Raw genomic sequence first — 24253 nt, 5'->3', positions numbered from 1 at the left:
AGGCCAGTCTGAGGTAGTTAATATGGCCAGCTGCCCATCGAAGTGGGGTTACCTTCTGTATTTGGTCGACTACTGCTTTAGGAGTCAAGATATTTAGGATTTCTCACTTGACGATATTAATTTTAAATACAGAGACCCTCTGATGAGCAGCCTTTCCCTACAGTACATCAGGGAAACAGCTGTGGGTGTGTGTGTGTGTGATTGAAATGAAGACGTTGTGTACAAACATTTTAAATTCCTGAATCCCAGACATGATACCCACAATGTCAGGGTTGACTCAAATGTGCTGGGCCAGCAGTTTCAGAGTTTGAACAAAGAAAGTAGAGACAAAGGGCACCTCCCCCTCGTGCCATGAGAAATAGTCACCCAGTGAGAATGAAGGACATTAACCCAAATCCTGGGCATATGCTCAAAGCACCTGCTAGAAGCAAGTCAACAAAGTTCTCCCCTAATCCCATCCATCATCCCTAGTTTGTCAGCCATAGGCTGCCAGTCTACACTGTCAAACGCTTTTTCAGCAATCAGGATGATCTGGAGTGACTGCTTAGTCCCAGTTGTCCCAATGTACAGGAGGTCTAATGCCTTTTTGGCATTATCCTCCACCTACTGGTCAGAAATGAAGCTCGACTGGTAGGGATGAACTATTTTCCCCATCAACAGCTGCAATCACATTGCTGCTATTTTGGTAAATATGTCTGCAGCAGCACTTAGGTGGGAGTACTGGGGAATGATTTGCATTCCCAAGGTTTTTGCATGACTTAAGTTTCAAAGAGGTGGTCGCCAGTCATAAAGGGGGGTCATGTGGCCCTCCTGAATAATTTCTTGATAGACCTTGTGTAACAGTGGGAGAAGTGGAAGCTCAACGCGTTATTAGACGTTGACCCTGAAGCCATCTTGGCTTGGAGCCTTAGATGGGTGCATTTTGTTATGGGTCTGTTCAGGCCTTCCCTATATGCCTAATTAAGCTCCTGCTAGGTAACTGGCTCAAGCTTGTGGGACTGTAGTTTCTTTTGTGTAGAGTTGGGTGTAATACTCATGAAAGCATCCAGCCTTTTCCGGGTCATGAATATGTACTCGCCCATCAATTGATTTAACTTCAGCAATTGAATCTTTGGCCTGGTGAGCTTGGAGGATGTTGGTCAAATTAATTTGCCAGATTAATTTCCTACCATATATAATTTATTGTCAAATTGGGCCAGTTGATACAACGCTTTACCTTAAAGTCCTAACATGGCCTTGTATCATAAGAATTTTCCTTTCGATTTCTTTTTTATTTTTTATTTTTATTTTTTACAGTGAGTGTGCGTATGAGTCTGTTTTAGTGCACTAAGCTAGTCTGAGTTTTGTTCTCAATGCCATGATGCAGTTTCTGTAAGATTATCCAGAGGGTTGCGCCTTTATGTCCCCAGTGTCATGAGAGATATAGTCAATAATGCTAGTTCTTATGTTAGAGATCATCAAAGGGTCTTGCAAGAGGGCATCCTGTAGTCTCCATGAGTTCCCCAGCCCCCTGAGTTTAGACCCTCTGAGAGTTAATCTGCAAGAGCCTGGGTCATGCTCCAAAAGCATAGTTGGATGTTTGACTACTTCTAAAAGGCTTGGGACCAGTCGCTCATCAAGGCGGAAGTAGTCTAGTAGTCTATTCTAGCACAGATCTTGTGCGCCTCAGAATAGTGTGAGTAGTCTTGCTTCAGGGTGTTTGATTCTCCATGCATCCACCAGCCCCATATCATCTAGCAGGAGATGGCCTTCAGTCGATTCTCCCCTACCAAAACCATATCTGCATCCAACCCTGGGTCATAGAGCAGGATGAGTTCTCCCCTCCACTCCCCGTGCCCATGTCTGGGGGAGCAGGCAGCCAACACAAGAAAGGTCCTGCGGGCACAGGAGAAGAGCTACAGCCTGCCAATGGGCAGCAGAGAAGATGCTGCCTGTGCAGGGAGCCAAAAGGGGTAGCTAGAGTGTCAGAGTGGAGCAGAGTATTGTGGAGTGGGAGAGTGTTGTGAAGTAGTGTTGAGCAGAGTGGTGGCCTAGCATAGAGGTTGTAGGGTAGAGTGGCGTACAGCAGAGTACATTGTCAGAGTGGAGTGGCATAGAATAGAGTGGTGTAGAAGACTGGAAGGGCACAGAGTGGAGTTGAGTTTTATATAACAGAGTGGAGTAAATTGGCAAAGAGGGAGTTGCATGCAGTGTTGTAGTAGTGTGAAATGTTGTAGAGTGGCATAGATTAGAGTACAGTGTTGTAAAATAGAGTAGAGTGTCATCAAGTGGAGCATGGCAGTGGAGCATAGTAGAGTGGCCTAAATTGAAGTGCTGTAAAGTACTTAGATTGACATAGAGTGCAGTGGTGTGGAGTGCAATGGTTTTGAGTGCAGTGGTGCAGAATAGATTAGAGTGGTGTGGAGTGATGCAGAGTGTAGTGGCTTAGAGTGCAGTAGAGCTAAGTGGTGCAGAGTAGAGTGCGGTGTTGTAGAGTGGTGCAATAGTACAGTGGTGCAGAGAGCAGTGGTGTAGAGTACAGTGGTGCACAATACAATAGCATGGTGTGGAGTGCAGTGACGTAGAGCGCAATGGTGTGGATTGCAGGGGTGCAGAGTAAAGTAGCGTTGAGTTCAGTGGCAAAGAGTGCAGTCTTGCAGTGCAAAGTGGTGCAGAGAAGAGTGGCGCAGAGTATAAAGAGGCAGAGTAGAACAGAGGGGCATAGAGTGCAGAGGCAGAGTACAATGATGTAGAGTGGCATAGCTTGCAGTGGTGTAGCGCTCAATGCTGCGGAGTAAGGTGGTGTTGAGTTCAGTGGCCAAGAGTGCAGTTTTGCAAAGTACACTGGTGTGGAGTGCAATGGCGCAGAGTAGAGCGGTGCAGAACAGAATGGAATAGTAGGGAGCAATAGCATAGAGTAGACTGTTTCAGAGTAGAGTGAAGTGGCGGAGAGATGAGTGGTGCAGGGTTGAGTCCTGGTTGTAGAGTAGCGTAGAGTGCAGTGGTGTACAGTAGACAGGCATGGAATGCAATGGTGCAGAATAGATTAGAGTGGCATGGAGTGATGCAGAGTGTAGTGGCATAGGGTGCAGTAGAGTGGCATAGATTTGAGTGGCACAGAGTAGAGAGGTGCAGAGAGCAGTGACGTATAGTACAGTGGTGCAGAGTAGAACTGAGTGGCGTAGAATGCTGGTGTAGAGTGCAGTAGCTTGCAGCGGTGTAGTGTACAGTGCAGTGGCATTAAATTAAATTCAGTGGCTGAGAGTGCAGTCTTGCAGAGTAGAGTGCCACAGAGTGCAGTGGTGCACAGTAGAGTGGAACAGAGCAGAGTGGTGTCCTGTAGAGTGGCGCAGTGCAGAGCAGAATGTCACAGATCAGTGGGGCAAAGAGTAGAATAGAGTGGTGCAGACTACAATAGAGTGGTGCAGTCTACAATAAAGTGGCGCAGAGGACAATAGATGGGCACTGCGTGCAATGAAGTAGAGTGTAGTGGTTTTGAGCAAAGTGGTGTTGAGTACATTGGCGTAGAGTAGAGTGGTGTAGAGGACAGTGGCATACAGTGGAGTTTTTCTGCAGGAGTTTTAGTGGTTCGCCACTTGTGTTCCAACTTTCTGCAGGTAGCCTTACTTCTTACCTACTTTTAAAGCAGTCTTAGGCACCTACCATAGAAACATTAAAATAGCTAGGAAGACCCATATAGTGGACAGACTCAGTAATGCAGAAAATGCAACAAAAGAATTATATAAGGTTCTGAAAGAATTTACCAAGCTTTCGGCTTGTGCCTCTTCTATTCCAGCATCTCAGTCTCATTGTAATGACCTTGCGAACAATTTTGAAGAAAACAAATCCAAAATGTATAACCCTCTGTCAAATGGCCTCACACAGGAAGGGCTTTCCTCACCTGTCTTTTCATCCTCTAACTATCTCACCCTCTTGGAATCTTTTGGCACAGTGACTCCTGAGCAAATCTTGGTCTTGATTAATAAGCTCAAATCGGGCTCACCAGAGGATCCTGCGCCTCCCTACATCATGGCGATCTTAGCCCCATTCTTCCCACAATTACCGGTCTGTTTAACTAGCCGCCGAATACTGGAACCATTCCTACAAAATGGTAAGCAGATCAGGTTAGACCTATTTTAAAGAAACCCATGGCAGATCTTCTAGAACTTGCAAATTATAGATCAATCCAGGGAGAAATAGCTTTCTTTGTTTTGTGGTGGCTGTATTTTTCGGGCGATGGTATCTAGTGCCTGGATAAATGCTTCCTCAAAATCTACCAGAGTAAGATTAATATCCGAGTGGGTGGTAGGGAAGGGGAGAAAATTGAAGAGACACCTTTCTCTATGGTCTGACCTTTCTAGGTGCTACTGTCTTGAGGCCTGAGGGTTCTCATACATGGAGATAAAAAGTAATAGAAAAATGGTCTGCCTAAAACCTGTGGTGGTGGGAGGGGATCCACCTGTATCTTAGGAGAGTTTATGAATATAAGGTCCATCGTGTACCCAGCTATATGTGTTGGGCCTAAGACCTTTTGATAAAGGCCTAATGATACTAGGTCAGAAACCAGGGATATAGTATCAGGATCACAACTCCAAGTCTACATGGTAGTTAAAATCCACAACCAACATGAAATTATCTGATGCCAGAAAATGTGGTGCCACATATTCAATCAATTTGTTACTGAAATCTTTTTTAGGACCTGGAGGGCAATACACTAAAGCATCCTTCCAAATTACCTTTGATAATGTTTCCATTTTGAAGACAGAGCTCCCCCAATCAGTTAGAAGCCAGTACAATTAAATGACTTTTTATGAAAGGCAATAGCCATTCCACTACCAATTGTGGACTCTCTAACTTGTCTAATTAGTCTGTATTCAGATGGGGAATGCTACCGAGGTACAGGGATGTCCCGCAGGATAGAGCTGTGTTTCTGAAATAAAGCAGATATCTTGTTTGTCAGTAGCAAGAAGATCCCCCAAATCAGTTAGGAACGAGTCCAAAAGAGTGACTTTCAACAGTTTATGAAAGGCAATGGCAACTCCACCACCAATTTTGGAACCTCTGACTTGTCTAATTAGACTGCATTCAGGGGGGAAACGCTATTAAGATACAGGGATTCTGAGATAAAGCAGATATCTGGTTTGTCAGTAGCAAGAAGATCCCACAGTTCCATGGCATATTTGGGAACAGGTTGGGTGTTGCAGTAGACCCCATATAGCTGGGTTTTTGCACGGTTCTGTGATAGCAGTGTATCTATTTTAGCGACCAGAATAGAGCTGCCTATTTTATGCTCTAACTGACAGGAGTTCTTGTTACTAGGAGGCTTGTATCTTTCCTGGGGGTAGAGAGTGAGCACACACAATTACTGGTTCTACAGGTGTAAGGGGCAACATGTTTTAAAGAGAGTACTGAAGTACACAGCATAGGGGGAGTCTGAGAAAGAATATACTTTTCCCCCCAATACTCTTGAGACTTTACTAGAATATGATATTGCAGGCAATGGCTTACCATTTTGTAGAAAAGGAGCAGGGTTTCTGGTGGATAGCGGTGTTCGGGTGAGGACAGGCACAGGTGGGCTTGTATTTGGTGCGCCTTTGGCATGCAGGCTGCACGTCCATGACAGGACGCCCCTTAAGTAGCTCTCAACTACCAGGGAAACAAGGTAAGAGTACGGAAGACTAGACTGCCAACCACACTATAAAATGGTGGTTGCAGTCGTCTTACCAAGCCTCAGAGTGCATGGGCTGTTTCCTTCCGTTTAATCGGCACACTTCGTGACGGACCAGGAAGACAGCAACAGGCAAAACCACATTAAAAATCAGCACGGGCCGGGAAACGTTATAGCAGCAATCAATGCAATGAGTCAGAAAAAGTGCCTTAGAACTAGTTAATTACAAACATATATTGTGCAGACCACACAAATAACAACCCAATTTCCTACACTCCCATCCCTGATTTGGGCTGCATACAGCGACTAATGCCAATGGCTTATACCTCCGGGGTCCATTTATGGCAACCTAGCAGCCCATTTTATCTTTGAGGATCTCCTGTACTGTTAGGGGGCACCTAGAGTGGAGTACAATCCACATGCTGGCTTTTTCTCCTGCTTGACAAGAAATATTAGCAAGGAAAATGTTTCGATTTCAGGTGGGTTTGGTCTTCTTTTAAGAGGTGGGTCACTTGACTGAGTACCACCTCGTCATCTAAGAGGGTTAATTCGTGCAAGACTGACCAGCATTTAATAGGGCTGTTAAGGCCCATGACATTGTATGTGGTTATAGTCAATTGTCATTTGTCATAGATACAGGGAGTGCAGAATTATTAGGCAAGTTGTATTTTTGAGGATTAATTTTATTATTGAACAACAACCATGTTCTCAATGAACCCAAAAAACTCATTAATATCAAAACTGAATATTTTTGGAAGTAGTTTTTAGTTTGTTTTTAGTTTTAGCTATGTTAGGGGGATATCTGTGTGTGCAGGTGACTATCACTGTGCATAATTATTAGGCAACTTAACAAAAAAAAAATATATACCCATTTCAATTATTTATCATTACCAGTGAAACCAATATAACATCTCAACATTCACAAATATACATTTCTGACATTCAAAAACAAAACAAAAACAAATCAGTGACCCATATAGCCACCTTTCTTTGCAAGGACACTCAAAAGCCTGCCATCCATGGATTCTGTCAGTGTTTTGATCTGTTCACCATCAACATTGCGTGCAGCAGCAACCACAGCCTCCCAGACACTGTTCAGAGAGGTGTACTGTTTTCCCTCCTTGTAAATCTCACATTTGATGATGGACCACAGGTTCTCAATGGGGTTCAGATCAGGTGAACAAGGAGGCCATGTCATTAGATTTCCTTCTTTTATACCCTTTCTTGCCAGCCACGCTGTGGAGTACTTGGACGCGTGTGATGGAGCATTGTCCTGCATGAAAATCATGTTTTTCTTGAAGGATGCAGACTTCTTCCTGTACCACTGCTTGAAGAAGGTGTCTTCCAGGAACTGGCAGTAGGACTGGGAGTTGAGCTTGACTCCATCCTCAACCCGAAAAGGCCCCACAAGCTCATCTTTGATGATACCAGCCCAAACCAGTACTCCACCTCCACCTTGCTGGCGTCTGAGTCGGACTGGAGCTCTCTGCCCTTTACCAATCCAGCCACGGGCCCATCCATCTGGCCCATCAAGACTCACTCTCATTTCATCAGTCCATAAAACCTTAGAAAAATCAGTCTTGAGATATTTCTTGGCCCAGTCTTGACGTTTCAGCTTGTGTGTCTTGTTCAGTGGTGGTCGTCTTTCAGCCTTTCTTACCTTGGCCATGTCTCTGAGTATTGCACACATTGTGCTTTTGGGCACTCCAGTGATGTTGCAGCTCTGAAATATGGCAAAACTGGTGGCAAGTGGCATCGTGGCAGCTGCACGCTTGACTTTTCTCAGTTCATGGGCAGTTATTTTGCGCCTTGGTTTTTCCACACGCTTCTTGCGACCCTGTTGACTATTTTGAATGAAACGCTTGATTGTTCGATGATCACGCTTCAGAAGCTTTGCAATTTTAAGAGTGCTGCATCCCTCTGCAAGATATCTCACTATTTTTGACTTTTCTGAGCCTGTCAAGTCCTTCTTTTGACCCATTTTGCCAAAGGAAAGGAAGTTGCCTAATAATTATGCACACCTGATATAGGGTGTTGATGTCATTAGACCACACCCCTTCTCATTACAGAGATGCACATCACCTAATATGCTTAATTGGTAGTAGGCTTTCGAGCCTATACAGCTTGGAGTAAGACAACATGCATAAAGAGGATGATGTGGTCAAAATACTCATTTGCCTAATAATTCTGCACTCCCTGTATAAGGGTGGGTAAGAAAGTGCTTGTGCTAGTTGTGCAGTGTGTGAGGCGTGCCATGTGTAGCAAGATGGAGGTGGATTCCTTTTCCAAAGACCCCCAACATCCCTACAACAGTGTGCAACAATAATATGGTTCACAGTAACAACTAACAGGTAGAAATATAACACCATTACACAGAATATAGCTCTTCATGATCTCACATACTACTCAAAGGGGACAGAGCGAAGAAGTAGTTAGTAGTGTGAAAAGAGTAGCGGAGTTAAGACCTCTGACAAATGTAGCATAAAAAGGACTATGCCCTGGCCAGCGGCAGTCAGTAGTCTTCCAACGGACACCTACGCTGCTCCGGACCTGATCCCATTCTCTGGGGTGGCCTATTTATGATCAACCATCCAGATGACCCAGGCTCCAGCACCCTACTGACCTTCTGGACTTGGTCCAAAGCAGCCTTATGGCCCGCATGGATCTCCTCTTGCTTGGGGGTCCTCCAAGTACCGCAGACTCTCAATGTTGTCCATAATAGGCTAGTAGGTCTTGGCAAGTGAGTGTAAGGCTCTGTCATATCTGAAAGGCAGGCCCAAAACCAAACATGCTTTCTGGATTGATTTGACAACAAGTTGTTTTCCCTGCCACTGAAATAGCTGCCGGAAGGGATGGTCCTACCTATATCGAATGCTATTATTGTCTTTGAAATCTTGAAACATTTGTAGCTCATCCCGATTACAGTGGATGGAGCCCTCATTCTTGGCACTTCCACTATAACTTCCTTGTCCTCAAAGCGACGATTAAAGACCAGAATGTCAGAAGGAAATTTGGTGGTTTTATTTGATTTGAGGGGGGTGTGGTTTGGGGCAGGACGCAGGCTTACCACAAAACCTTAGACGGCATCCCTCCTTGTCAGATCTTTCAGGATTCCCCTGGGGGAGGGGGGAGGATGTTTAAGTGACCAGACCAGCGATGGCCGAGTATATCAGTATAGCGAGCCTTCCCTAATCTGCTGGTGGAGGGCTCTGCCATCCCCACAAAGCCCACACCTAAAGGGAGCTCCCAGGCCGCAGCCAAAAAACGTTCACCACCAGTCCTGCTCCTCATTGCAGGTCCAACAAGTGTCCAAGTCCTCTTCCTCTTGCCTTTGGACATTTGGAATGAGCACATTTCCTCACTGTGTCGCCTATCAAGAATGCCTCCACAGATTTCCAGACTGTCCCCATGGCCAGCCCACCCGGCAAGCAATTTTCAGTCATCCACCTGCTGCTTCGTCTGTCACTCTGTGCTTCTCTCTGTCCCAGGGTGCATCCAGGGTGCCGGTTTTCCTCAGTCCCCACCAGGGCCGTCGCTCCTGGTCTCTCAAACGGCACATTCATTTGAGGGTCTTGTACGCCCCAAGCTGCAGTCTCCGCATTCACTAAGGGTCAAGGAACTGCAGGTAGGCTGCCGCCATACTGGCCTACTTCTGATTACTATCTGCCTCCTAGCCGGAGCACCAGCTGCTCATCTTCCAAATGGATGGAGTGGCAGCCCGGTCCTGGTGGTACCATGGGATCAATACACCCCCCCCACATACACACATCCATGGCTAACAACGGATGACCAAAGGCACACTATATGCACCAGGGACAGATATCTGCACTCACACATCCAGCATCATCTTGGGCTTGGCCACGCCACCCCCATCGGTGGAAAGTTAAAGTTAAAGAAAATGTCTGTTCCTAATATCTTCATTGAATACCATTTTGTTAATTTGTAGGTACAGTAAGGCTATATACAATATTTATAAGTAACTAATTTGTGACCCATGGTAAAAATTGAGAAGTGCTCATCTATACTCTATCAGTGCCACACAGTCTTCCTTTTTTAATAGATTTACTTTGAAGTATTGATGCTGAGGCCAGCATTGTGATAAAACATTTTTCTGGTGACCAGGCACTGTGTGCCTTCTGTGAAGGAATATTATAAATTGGATTGAATTTGAGGGGGAGGCCTCAATGGGACTATGCAGGAGCACATTCCATTCAAGTACATTACATTTGTAAGAATATGGATGGTAAGGTCTAACATCAAGTCAGAGTATTTAAATGGAGCAACAAGTTGCAGAGTGTAACAGGAGATAAAATGTCTCCCAAACTTCATCTAAGCACAATTTACTAAAAATCTCTATTTTTAGGTCTCACCAGCCAACCATGCATATGCTGTTGCAACTAGGGGAATTTTTATTTTATTTTTTTTTTAACTATAAAGGGCTTGGAGCCCACCTATTGCTTACCATTCACTGGCATCTTTGTCACTTTTCTTTGCTGCCTCCTAAATGCCCAGTACATGCCAGCTGCCCTTCATCTTTTGTTTGGAGCATGGACCAACAACTGATTGATTTAGCTTGATTATTGCCCTTCTGCTGTCTACCCACTGCTTGTGCTGTGATTCAGGTACTAATTTCTTTATTTGCTTTTTCCACTCCCACCCGTTACCTGTGTTGCTTCTTCCCCCACCACCTCACCTTTGTCCGTGTTGCTTTTTCCCCTCCCACCCCACCATGCTCCGTCTTGCTTCTTTCCCTTCTACCCATGTGCTCCTTTTGCTTCTTCCCATCCTACCACATGCTCCTGTTGCTTCTTGCTCTCCAACCTCCAATGCTCTTGTTGCTTCCTCCCCTCCCACCCACATGCTCCTGTTGTTCTTCCCCTTTGCTTTGCTTCTTCCCCGGACACGTCCCACCCCCACTGTCCGTATTGCCTCATCCCTCCCACTTGCACTCTCCTATTGTCTGTATTGCCTTCTCCCCACCCGCCATTGCTAATTTTTGTTATTTTTTCTATCTTTAATTTTTGCCATGCTGCACAGCCACGGTGCTGTACAACATGGCTAAAAGACGTTGGCAAAGCCAATAATTCTTTCATAGGCAATACTTATCGGTTTTGCCAATGCTTGTTTGCAGTATATAACCAGACATGTGTTTGAGGAATCCGTTAGCAAACAACTTGACTTTTCCTGAAGTAAGGTTTATAGTGTCATTCAAAGTTTAATATGAATAACCCAACCCCATTACATTGATGGAATACTATATTTATAAGCACATTCCAAAATCCACTATATTGACAGGACAAGGATGACCACCACAATGACTAAGGTGAGTAATACAATTAAATTAAGAGTAAGGGTTAAATAAAAATTGATTACAGCATTGAAGAAAACACTAGGGGTAATTTATAACTTATTTAAATTAAATTAAAGCAAATTTAACAACAAGCATTGGCAAAGCCATTATAGGTCTCCCCTATGCAAGAGCCATTGACTTTGCCAATGTATCTTAGCCATGTTGTACACCAGCATGGCTGCTGTTCAGTATAGTTAAAGTTTAGTGGCGTACAGGAGATTCACGTGGAGAGTTGCAGAGTGGATTGGCAAACAGTGGAGTACAGTGTTGTGGAGTGGCAGAGTGTGTCATGTTTTGGAGTGGCATAGTGTGGAGTCGCGTAGAATGGCATATACTAGAGTGGCAAACAGTAGAGTGGGCTAGTGTAGAGTGCATTGGCATAGGGTGTTGCAGAGTACAGTTAGGGGCAGAGAGTGCAGTGGCATTGAGTGCAGTGGCAATTAATTCAGCAGTGTAGAATGCAGCGGCGTAGATTAGAGTGGTGCATAGTAGAGTAGAGTGAAGGAGAATAGAGCAACGCAGAGTGATGCTGAGGGCAGTGGCACAGAGTAGAGTTGACTGGCATAGAGTGCAGAGTAGAGTCGAGTAGTATAGAGTGCAGTGGGATAGAGTTGTGCAGAGTAGAGTAGCACAGAGTGTTGCCGAGTAGAGTATAGTGCCACAGAGTGCAGTGGTACAAAGTGAAGTGGAGTAGCGTGGAGCAGCATAGAGTAGAGTGTCATAGAGTTCAGTATCAGAGTAGTGTGTCAGAGTGGAGTGGTATAGAGTGGAGTAGAGTGGCCTAGAGAGCAGCGGTGTAGAGTACAGTGATGCAGAGTAGACTGCAGTGGCATAGAGTGCAGTGACAGTGCAGTTGTGTACAGTGCATGGATGCAGAGTGCACTGGCACTGAATTCAACAGCATTCAATGAAGCATTGTAGAATGCAGTGGCATAGATTGGAGTGGTGCATGGTAGAGTAGAGTGGCGCAGAGTAGAGTGCTGTGGCATAGAGCAGTGTAGAGTGATGCAGAGGGCAGTGGTGCAGAGTAGAGCCAAATGGCATAGAGTGCAAAGTAGAGTCAAGTGGTATAGAGTGCAGTGGCGTAGAGTGGTGCAGAGTAAAGTAGCACGGAGTGGTGCAGACTAGAGTATGCTGCCATATACTGCAGTGGGTCAGAGTGCAGAGTGGGGTAAAGAGGAGTGGAGTAGAGTGGCATAGAGTTCAGTAGCAGAGTGCAGTGTTGCAGAGTAGAATGTCAGAGTGCAGTGGTATTGAGTGGAGTAGAGTTGCATAGAGAGCACAGGTGTAGAATGCAGTGATGCACAGTAGACTGCAATGACAGACTGCAATGACAGTGCAGGTGTGTATAGTGCATGGGCATAGAATGCATGGGCGTAGAGTGCAGTGGTTAAGAGTAGGGTGGCGCAGCGTGCACTGGCATAGAGTGGAGTGGAGTAGAATGGCGTAGAGTATATTGTCTCAGAGTAGAGTGCAGGGCCATAGAGTGGAGTGGTGCAGTTGGCCCAGTTTGATGGCATAGAATAAAGTGATGTATAGTGCAGTGGCATAGAGTGCAGTAGTGGAGTAGATAAGAGTGGCATTCAGTAGGCTGGCATAGACTACAAGGGCACAGAGTTGAGTATTACAGTGTAAAGTACACTGGCATAGAGTGTATAGGCATAGATTGCAGTGGCCTACAGTGCAGTGTTGCAGACTGGTGCGGAGTACAGTGGCTTAGAGTGGAGTTATGCAGAGTAGATTGGAATGGCATAATTGGAGTGTTGTAGAATGTAGTGGAGAAGAGTGCAGTTCTGTAGAGTAGAGTGGCGAAGAGTCCAGTGGTGTAGAGGGGGTGAAGAGTGCATTGGCAAAGAGGAGAGTGGTACAGGGTAGAGTAGAGAGGAACAGCGTGAAGTGGCAGAGTACAGTGGCAGGGAGTGCTGCAGAGTATACTGCAGTGGTGTAGAGTAAAGGGGAGTGGCTTAGAACGGATTATGCATGGTATGGTAGCGCACTGCCATTATCAACAACACGTTTTCAATTGACATGGCCATTGCATTTGCAAAGACATTGTTTTAATAATAAAACTATACAGTGCACGAAAAAATGTGTGGAAATTGCATCACCTAATGTAATGATTTGTTTTGGTTATATTATTAAAGTATTTGTTTCCACCACACTTCAGAAATACCAAAAAAACGTACTTCATTTGTGTTCCTAATCTTGATATGCTCTGAAATACACACTTTTATATAAATGTTGTCTGCTAGAAAAAGCCTCTTTCCTATCCCTAGTACAGTAATCAGCAAGATTGTCACATAAATCCTCTCACCTAGAGGTCAAAGAAAAAAGTAAACAAGTGCCCTCGGAAGACAGTGCCTAACATTTGACCTCATTCTTTGAATACATAGCAAATGCGACAAGAAAAGAACGAAATGAATTGTGTGATTCTAGACCAATATTTTATTTCAGCGAGTCACTTGTCTCTTCACTACAACACACTAAGGCAGAGGTCTTCAAACTGTGGGGCGGGCCCCCCTAGGGGGGCCTGAAGTTATCCCAGGGGGGGCTCCAGACTCTGGCCAAAATAAATATTATACAGATAACAGGCCTTTGTTTTAAGCAGAAGCATGTTATTGCAGTTTTAAAAAGGTAACAGTACTTAACTGAAATGTTTAAATAGGTTTAGACATATTTTATAAACATGGCAATGTTTAAATAATTGTGAAAAATTCTAAGGGGGGCCCAATGATTTTTATTTTTTAACTGGGGTGGGCGCGACATTAAAAAGTTTGGAGACCTCTGCACTAAGGTAATGTGTGGAATGCCTGAATTGATCTCAGTCACTCAGTGCATTGTTTTTCACCCACCCTTCTACCTCAGCTTGAACCCAATCATATGCAAATCAGTCTTGACCCCGCGCCAATGGGAAGTCTCTTTTGTTTGAGTTAATAGACTAAACTTTTGTTCTGTGTATTATAAAAATCTAGCTCATATATGGGAAGCAAATAAACCGTGACTTGCCTCGTAGTTCACTAGCAGCATCGTCATCAGGGCAGAGACAGGAATGTTACTCAGTTCTTGTTTAAAAACTCTAATTTTTAAGAAATATATCAAAGCATAATGCAGTAGTACACCGTCATTTACAGACGGCTCATTTTACATTGAAATGGTGACAAGTCTTTCCAATGACATGCAGTTTCAGTTATAAAACTATATAGTCTACAAACGATAATGTGTGGAAATCAGGGTTTCAGAAAATATTTATCACTTGGCCTCCCCAAGTAAATTATTCCAATTTGTTTGGACCCTATTAAAATGTTTGTTTCCATCACACCTCAGAATTACAAAAAAGTCCTTTCCTAACTAATAAAACATATTTCAGATATTTGTGCAGTTCATTTACAATCTACTTAGGTATTGTTTAAGAACTGCCATCTTAAAGACTTTATTTTACACTCCATGTACCCCAGCACTATTGTCAGACAGTTCACTTTACACAATCCTCTAACTTTGCAGTCAGAGATTAAAAGTAAACACGAATCTCCAGGATAAAATAAGCAGCATTTTTTTTTAAATACATAAGCTGACATTGGCCCTCTGTCTTGGAATCTCAGCAAAAGTGACAAGCTAAAAACAAGATTTAAAGGCATCTTTATTGCTTATTAATTTTCTGAATTAACATAACCGCTGTAATTTGCCAACAAGAGCTCACTCGCCTGTTCTGGCGAGTAGGCCCTGACTATAGCTTGACCTGATATCCATGGTGAATGGGCGAATAGACGTCTCAAGGCCTGTAAAAGGTTGAGTGATTTATTTCTTGTGATGCCAACTGCATCAAAAGTCATATAAGGCTATCTCTAGTGATTTCATGGGAGAAGAGGTCAAAACGTGTATGATGTCCAATTCCTTATCTCAGTTGTTTTGATAAAATAACCCCAGTGCCAGGGAATATTCCTGTATATTGAGTAGGACTCTTGAAGAGCTGGTAATTAACATACAGTTTTCTCCAAGGTAGGTAAATCTGGCAAAAAGTACAAGACAACAAGCGTATGTGGGGCATCAACACAGGAGTTAGCTACATCTAGGTACAGGCCAATGATCTTAGATGAGAAGTGGTGCAGGTTTAAATCAAGAATGGTGCCTGAAATGTTGTTATTCCAAATCATATAATCAAGGGTAGTTTGATGCACATTTACCATGAACACATATTATGTAATTTAAACACAAAGCATTCCTTTGCAGTGTGCACCTCCAGGGGAAAAGAACAATCTCCAAGCTCCAATTAAAGAAGTTAGAGGCCTTAAAAGAATAAAAAAGCAGAGGATGAACAACTGAAATCCACTTTCTAGTTTCAGTGGCTTTGCTAGTGTCGAATATATTTCTTTTTTTGTACTTTTTTTTTTTTTTTTTACAGATAAGACCAGCAATTTCTATCAAACACATTTTTGGCATCTTTTGAAACAAAATTCAGAGTAACATTTAAATACTATCTTCACTGGATTAGATTCAGTGTCGTTCTTATGTAGTATGAACACATTTATTGCAAGATAAAGTGTATGTTTAGGTCTGCTTTACTGAGATTCAAACAAGTCAGAAAGTAACATTTTACATCACAACATTAATATTTGACATCAGGCTGTATCTAATGGTTCCAAAACAAAAACACAAGGCTGGCCACATGTATACAAAAGTGGCCATTCAAAAATGAAACAAATATTAACATCATCTCATCTCTCCCATAGGAGAGTATGTGGAATCGGAAATCAAAGCCAAAAGAAAGTCAAGTCAGAGAAGACATCCCAGCTGTTTTTGTAGTGAACAACAGAAGGACTTAGCCCAGCAAATAACCCATAATGGTAGGTAATGTGTTTTTACAGTCAACATAGGAAAACACGTCTTCCTCTGCTGCTCTAATCTTGATCTCTCAGGGTAGCCCACCAATGCGGTATTCCTCTATCTGCTGCCTTTGAATATTCATAAATGCTTTTTTCCTAGCCAATATTTGCAGGCTGTAGTCTGGAAATAGCAGCAAGCTCACAACTCTCTATTTCACCACTTTCTGTTCCATTGCTGCTCTCAATATCTGACCTCATATCTCCACTGGTCTGACCACACCCATCACAAAAGCATGACGGGGTGGAGCCTAGACGTGCTTTTCACAATGTCACAGTTTTCAACTTGCTGCATTCCCAAATGTTCAGCAGCAAGTTGTCTAAGATCGCAGATCTTTCATCAAAGGCGACTACAGCAACAATAACTTTGGCCTCAAAGGATTTTGCCCCAATCAGGCGTAAACCCAAATCGTTCACATGACCAATAAAGTCCACAGCAATAAATGTTGCAGAATGTAAGCATCATGTGTCTTTTTCAACTCCCACTCTGGTATCTAATACAAATTATCAGGTGTCCTTTTAAGCACCTTACTAATGATTAACTGTACAGCAACTCACCACATCAAAATACACAATTTTGGCCAACCCTTATTAAAACTGCTCCTGTCTTTAGCATACAAAATGGTTATCGAATAGAAAGAGCAATAAGGATACACTTTGCACTGAAGTACAATGCAATTGTTTGGGGAATTATATTGAGGGTTTAAATAGGGTTATGTGTATGTACATGAGCACATATAAAATGTGTATTTAAATATATGCTTTATATCTCTATATTAAAAATTATAATAAAAAAATTTAAGAGTTCTTTCAATTAAGCAGAACCTTCAAAGACAACTACATGTTTCCTGTCACATAGAGGATGTGGAACTAAGCTGATTATATTTAAGTACTGCCATAAATCCACATGCATTATACTTTTTACCTATGCACAACCATCATGCGAAGAACAAGAAAGGGTGAGCAAAATAGAGAATTCAAGAGAGTACAGGAGAGAGAACGTGAGATAGAAATGGCCAGAAAGAGATGTAAAGAGCACCTAAAGACTCCATGAATAGAGAAAGCAATAGAAAGTATAAAAGGAGTGGCAGGAGAAATGGAAGTACTTTGAGAGTGATTAAAAAACACATATGAACCGTTTGATTCCTTTAAGGGCACATATTTTCTACTTCCTAAACATCAACTGGGTCCCATGACGTTAGCAGGTGGGTAAAGTTAAGTGATACCAGAGCAAAATCTTTATTAATGCTTACCTCTCCAGATGCTTCATCAACCAAAGATATTTGAGTTGGTGTATTAACTTCGATAGTAACCTATAAATTGTTTTTAAAAAATATAAGAAACGTAATTAATGGGCTACTTCTGAACAGTCACAGAAAATGAGTTTTCACAGTTAATTATAGACTTTGCAAACGCTGCATGGCTTGGAGTGCTTATAATAACAGTATCATATAAAAAGTCAACAGTCTCCAGTGCCACTACACCAAACTATGAAACAGATTCAATTAATCTACCCTTGTATGACATTCTACCACCCCCGTTATGACTCACAAATATGGACCTCAATGTTCTGAAACTGGTTTACCACAATGTGAACAGTAATAGTCTGCCTGAGCAAGAAAACTTACGATACGTTTCTCCCAAAAACTGTACTTTGGGTTCGTAAGAAGCAGCTCCTTGGTGACCGGAGAACAGTAGAGATGCACCTTCAAACTAGAAGTAAAGAAACAAAAGAGGAAGTGAGAGTAGTTATTTTCAAATACTATAAACTAGTCGTAGCAAGAAACACATAGTTGCGACAACTGTACCTGCATTCCAGCCTTCGCTTCAATGAAGGGGCTCGCAGTCCTCTCATATGATCTTAAAAACATAAAATAAAGAACATCATAACAAAATATATATAGAGCGATTACATTAACAAACATAATTAGCCGAAAAGAAAAACGTTTTTCAGAATCTCTGAATCAATAAATCTTTCTTTGAGTTCCCATGCATGTCTACTTTTCAAAACCTTATTACACCTATTGTAAGCGAGGCACTGATTTTGCTAAGTTTTCGGATTACATAAAAAAACAACCGCATGAGTTGCTCATTAACAGCTGCTTATAATAGACCACAACACAGTACTATTTACTAAAAAAAAAAAAAAAGGACAACTTTTCCATTATATTTCATTTTGATGAATAGACCGTGAAACTTGGAGATTTACAACCTCCCCCCCCACCACTTTGCCTTCACCCACAGTGAGGTAAATATCCAGTCCAGTGTTTTTGTAACCACACCCGTAATAGGAGCTTTTAGATGAATCCCGAAGAGTCCCAAGTTAGGCAAATAAATAACAGCATGAAAATAAATTCAAATAGTAAGTGCCCAAAAGCACACTATTTGGCCAAATGGGGAGGCCAGGATTAAAAACCATGTCTCCTCGTTCTACAGTTTCCAATTATCTGAGTAGATCACTACTGGGGTGACAGGGATTCTGATGGCAAGGCCAAGGGAATATCCTTTCCAGGGAATTGTCTCTGTGTTATGAGGCACTTCCGGATTTAGAATACAGTGCTTATTTCCAGAATATTTAGGCAAAATGGTAAAGCTGGGATTAGAGGACAAGTCTCTTAATTTCATGGTTTAAATATACCTACTAGACCACATGTTCTGAGCCTATTTCTAAATTCGCCTAATAATTTCATATAGAGGAAAGAAAATCCCAGAAGTGGATTATGAGACTTCTCCTATGGGTCTTGGGCAGTTGTTGGTTACTCTGCAGTATGTGAGGAGGATACTGTTGTTTACCACTGGTGTTTCAATAAAGACTTTTGTTCCATTTGGATGACAAAATTATTCACTTTGTAAACTTCCCTCACTATAGACAGCAGTAGCCAGCAAGTAAGGAATACTCCTGGAGGCAGTAATGACAGTGGAACTCAAATGCAGTAGGATACAATAAACATACTCAATACTCGTATTATCCAGCTAAGTTATATTATCTGAAAGGGCATAATTTAGAGTAAGTAGTTATGAAAAAGCCCCAAAATGTGCCTCATGACTCGGTTGTCTTTGACCCCAACAGACGTTCTTTTGTGTATCCGCACATACACTGCGTCCTGCAAAATTATAATTAAGGTTGGCTACCCTAGTGACCGGTGTCTTCTAATTAAGGGTTTACAGTGCCTGCATGTCCGCTTTAAAAGTGACAAAAAACTGGGAATTTTCACACTATTTATTGAGTGGTGTTGTTTAGGAAATAAGCCACAAGACGTTGGTAGAACAGAAGTTTCCCATCGGTACAGTACTAAAGGTTCATCCAACTTGGACAGTACCGCCTCAATACTCCCTTATCTGTCTCACACACAATCCTACTTTTCCTCGTATCTCATTATTTTTCCTCACGTTCTGCACATTCTCCCCACGCAGTGCTGGCTTTATCGCTGGTGCATGATGCAATAGTCTTTTTTGGTGCACCCTGCTTGACCTCCTTCTCAACTTCCCCCCTCCAATACTGCTCCTCATCTCTCCGCAACCCCTTCTCTGACATACATTTCATTCGGTATAGCGACACAAATAGTTCACTCACACTCTGTTCTGTGATCTGCGTGGTAAATCATCGTTGCAGCAGGCCCCTTAACATTCTGCGTTACTTTATTATGAGTCAAAACTGCCTCTAGACAAAATTCCAATCTCTCACCATGTAGAACATTAATCACCAGTTATCTTGGTATTTTTATTGTTGCCTGAAAACTGCTGGACACACCAGGAACTCTGCAGCACATGCTTTTAAACCACTTCCCCCAGACAAAGTCAGCGTCAGGTACAGCTGCACCTGTCGCATCGCCCTAAAGCCAGCCCTGTCCCTACGCCCTCTAATTTCTCACTCCCTTATTATATCATATACTGTTCTCTCGCATCTTCTTTCTCATATACTTTTCTTTCACACACATCAACGGATTCCAACCTCCTGAAACGTTTTCTCCTCCCTACCTTCCTGTAGCTCTCCTCAAACGCACGCACAGCTACTCTTACCGTAGTCTTACACACCTTTTTCTTACACAACTTTCTTTCGCACATCTAGTCTTGCCTTCTCACATCCTTTAAGACTCCTCTCAACCCTGGCTCTTAACCTCTCTGGCAAATACTGTTTTACATCCTTCTGTTTTACTAAAAGTGTCCCTCGCCGGCTGCTTTCTCTAAATTCCTTTACCCTCACACCTTTTCCCTCTTTCACACCCACATGCTTTCTCACTTTCTGTTTCTTCCACCACCTTTCACTGTCTCACTCACACAGAAAAGAACACCAGTAATAGTTTTGTTGCTTATGTTTCCAGTGCACGTAATGAACCATCATTCTTGTTCAGATTTTTTACTAGTTAACTAAAACAAAGCTGCATTGCACGAGGCAAAACTGACCAGAGGTCCCGCTGAGGAATGTAGATATTAATCAGCGTAGTTGTGAATTCAAGATTTCAAGTGAGCGGTGCCTAGATATTCCATTACAAAAAAAAGCATACCTAAAGTTTCTGGTGTATGTGTAAACTGCACACGTTTCAAATGATTCTTTAGTTTTTCACACATTAAAAAGCGTTACTAATACTACGTTAACGATATTTGACCGGTGTCACTTAGAGCAATCTTGACAGATCCTAAATTAAAGCATTCACTTGAAAATGTTTTGAACACACGTCCGTGCACCACGCACTACAATCCAAGCCTTGACGTTACGTTTCTGCAAAATGATGAAAGCTGCCTTTGAGGGGAGTTAAAATCAAACTATACAATGGCAGTTAGATTCGTCGGTGATGAGTGAGCCCGCAAGTTAAGGAAGCTCGCTTCCCTCAACCGGCAGGGAGAACAACGGATTTCCTTTGGACTCCAAGACTCACCCTTGTGGCAGTGGGAGAGGAAGTAGGCTTTGGCCGCTAGGTTCTCCCTGTCGAAGCAGTCTATGGAGATGCTGGGGAACTCCAGCATGCGACCGGGAAAAGTGCTCATGATGCCCCAAGTAACATATCACCTCTCCGCCGTCAACCTGCATCTCAGTGTCCGGAAGTAACGCATCGCCCTAAAGAGGCGGAGGAAATACACAACACGGCCAAACTCATCGGGGTTTCTTAGTTTTCATACAGAACAAAGCCCCAGGTAGACTCTACGTCCGCCAGACACAGCAACCACACGCAGGCAACCCTACGTTCCTGCCCAGATCCCAAAGCTGGGGCTTGCTGAATGCTCTGTATTTCTTTCTAACGTGACCAGCCCAAGATGTCCGCAGCACTCATCCTCATTCAAAGTTCACCCTATAGCTACTCTCTTACCAGCTTCTAGTAGGCCCCCCTGCCTGTCACGTGCTTCGAAACGGCTGCTCTTAGTTTCAGTGCGCATGTGCAGATTCTCGGATTGATATTTGCTTGAATGTAGTATGTTTTTGTGAGAAGTGTGACTGCCATCTTCAAAGGAAAGTGATTATAGTTTCTCCAACATATACGTAACAAACAGGGAATTATCATACTATTTCAAGGTGCCGTAGCTTAGAAAATTTCATTGGTAGAATCACGGAAGTTAGCCATCGATTGCTGCGTACAAACCTAGACAGTGGCACTGGCTCTGTTATTTAGCCGCAATAGTCTAGCCTCTGTAATTCAAACCCCCGCCTCTCATAAATGAGGGGGCAGTATCGGCTACGAATATAATTCGCGTTTCATGCTTTTCAAATATCGTTTTATCTTTTCTTCCTCGAACGTAACCACTCGATCACTGAAGACTTAAAGATGGCCGACACTTAAAGCTACGCAGGACCGCACTTGGGTTTCGATTTGCGTCACGTTGCTAAGGTGACGGCTGTCAACGGCACCTAGGCAACCGAAGAGTCGGTTAGCCTGTGATCCGGAGGGTCCAAAGCACCGAGGGGTCCACGTGTCAACAACAGCAGTGGCTCTGAAGCAGGTATATTATTAATTTAAACTGTATACTGCAATGCAAGGATGGTGAAGAGACAAGGGACAGATCTCTCAAACTGAGACAATGCAGACCGACAGCCTCTTATAAAACGAATCAGACAATAACCGAGTCTCGTGGAACAGTTCAAATTGGGAGCAAACTGATCCCCTTCGCCCCCCACACAACGCGGTAAGGATCAGTACGCTTTTGCACATTGGTTTAGATAACCACACACTGAGCACTCGTTTTTTTCTGGACAGATGTCTTCGTGGTGTTTAGTCACTGCGCGCACCTAGAGGTGGGCTACCGAGCAAATTGAGAGCCGAGCCAAGGGTTTGTCTTGCCTCTACGAGCCTTAACATCAGTTTGTAGATTACTACTGCGATGAATACGCTGTTAGTGCTAATGGTGCAGTTCATAATTATGCACTCAAATTCTGTGAATGTTGGTTATTTCAAAAGTGTGATTTGGAGCTATCTTGTTTTTTTACGTGAATGACTTTGAATCCTGTGGGGAGGAGGCCGTGGAAAGTTGTGTTTGTGTATACTGTGATCAGTGTCTCTCTTAGGCAACATTTGTATCTTGATTTCACAGTTGGTCCTGGGTTCTTAAAGCTTTTTTTGTACAGCAAGTGAATGTTGATATGCTCCAGTTTTTAAGTGCGTTTGAATGACGCTGAGAAGTTGTGCTGGCATGGAGTGCTAGAGCAATGTAAAGGGAAATCTGGCACTTCAGGAAACGAGCAGAATTATTTTGCTGATGAGAAGTATTGTTTTGGAGATGCCAGCTTGTGATGAAACGAAAGGATGGTTCACTTGCAATTCTTGGAATGATGGAATGGGGAAGATCTAATATTGCATTTGTATCCTTGTTGACCAAACCTTTGCGATATCAGCAAATGAAACCATGAGAAGCTATGTGTTGGAATGTGGTTTACAATGTGCCTTTGGTTGTCCGCATATAAGCTGAGGTTAGGATGTAAAGGATTCTGGCGGTGAACAAGTGTGTTGTATGATTGTATTCAGTTTATGAAAAGTATCCTCTACGATTGAAAGATTTTTGTCATTTGACTGGATCAAGACTATTCAATTGGAGTAAATGTTAATTATAAATCATTACAAATGGGCCTGGAATGTTCTGAAGACTTCGACTCGATCATCACAAGACCTGTCACCATATTTCTCTTTTCAGCCGGCACACTGAGTCCTTTTCGTCACCCATCGCCGGACTAACTAACTGCCACGCACTGTTGTGGCCAGACTCCTCCATTATAAAGACAGGCATGCCATCCTACGAGCGGCTATACTAGGAGGCCCACTTGAAATCGAGAATTCCAAGGTCTCCATCTTCCCAGACCACACAATGATGATTCAGCGGCAGCGACCTTCCTTCCTGGGAGTTAGGAGTCAACTGTGGGACCTTCATCTCCAGTACCCGCTATTGTACTTGGCAACGTTAAAGATCATTCAAGACCATCAAACTTCTTGAAGGAACCCTCCTCGGCCTATTACAGGCGTGGGAGGTATGCCAAGGAACAAGCCAAAGCGCGGCCATCGAGGTCACAGACCAAACAACTTCCCCGATGATCCCAGGTCGCCATCTCAGCAGGAGCTACAAGGGGAATAGCAGCAGTTGTATCCCTTGAAACCAACCGAGTGCCTGGTGGTGATGGGGGAGTGGGAAACGGGCAGCCCAGCGGGAGTGGCAATATCAGAATCCACAACAATAATACCCCCAACAAATGGCGCACAGACCGCAGACAAGATTCTTGACCCTCAAAATCAGGGGAATGCAGACAGTGCACCGTCGGTACTCAGTATATACTCCTTTCTTAAGCAGCAAAGTGTGCACATATGCTTCCTCTAGGAAACCCATCTCACCAGCGGGGAACTTCAGCGATTGGGTTAGTGCTGGGGTGGCACTTTCCATGGCACCACATGCTCTGCATATGCACGTGGAGCTCTGATCTGGCTGTGTCCTGGCACGTTTTTTCAGCCACTCTCTACTGTCATTGACAGCGAAGGCAAGTACGCCTTTGCAGAGGGCCACCTGGATGGTACCCAGGTGCTCCAAGGATGCGTCTACGCGCCCACCCCAGAGCAGCCTACCTTCTAGGCCTCTCCGTCAGAGGTCCTGGCACAATGGATAGAAATACCGTGGATAATAGGGGGAGACTATAACAGTGTCTTAGCCATCCACCTCAATGGGTCACACCCGCCTCTCCTCCAAGCACCTGCACATCTTAACTCCACGCAATTTGCTTGCTGGGTCCGGCACTGGGTGTTGTTAGATGCCTGGAGAACACACAATTCCACCCTTAATACTCACATTATTCAGGCCCCCACAATTCATACATCCGCATTGATTCCTCTGCTCTGCCTCTATCCTCGCACAACTTAAATATTCCGACTACCTTGGACATAGAGGGGGTCATTTTGACCTCGGCGGTCT

General features: G+C 43.5%; 2 protein-coding genes across 3 annotated transcripts in view; one reads left to right on the top strand and one right to left on the bottom strand.

Moving 5' to 3' along the window:
- Window positions 1–20987, bottom strand: part of DCLRE1C (DNA cross-link repair 1C) — a 344756-nt gene extending 323769 nt beyond the window's left edge. The window contains exons 1-4 of the mRNA XM_069228721.1: window positions 20752–20987; window positions 17683–17734; window positions 17503–17587; window positions 17128–17187 (exon numbers count right to left, since the gene is read on the bottom strand). Of these exons, the coding sequence (XP_069084822.1) occupies window positions 17128–17187; window positions 17503–17587; window positions 17683–17734; window positions 20752–20860 (306 nt within the window). The 5' untranslated portion in view covers window positions 20861–20987. The remainder of the gene's footprint in view (window positions 1–17127; window positions 17188–17502; window positions 17588–17682; window positions 17735–20751) is intronic.
- A 694-nt stretch (window positions 20988–21681) lies between these two features.
- The window catches only part of MEIG1 (meiosis/spermiogenesis associated 1), a 120932-nt gene continuing 118360 nt past the window's right edge, over window positions 21682–24253 (top strand). Inside the window, exon 1 of one of the 2 annotated variants that reach the window (XM_069230062.1) lies at window positions 21682–21808. The gene's annotated coding sequence lies outside the window, so the exon portion shown is untranslated. The other variant, XM_069230064.1, reaches the window with a different exon arrangement.

The sequence above is a fragment of the Pleurodeles waltl genome, chromosome 4_1 (genome assembly GCF_031143425.1).
Source record: "Pleurodeles waltl isolate 20211129_DDA chromosome 4_1, aPleWal1.hap1.20221129, whole genome shotgun sequence".
Taxonomy (NCBI): Eukaryota; Metazoa; Chordata; class Amphibia; order Caudata; family Salamandridae; genus Pleurodeles; species Pleurodeles waltl.
This window is presented reverse-complemented; position numbering and strand designations above follow the sequence as displayed.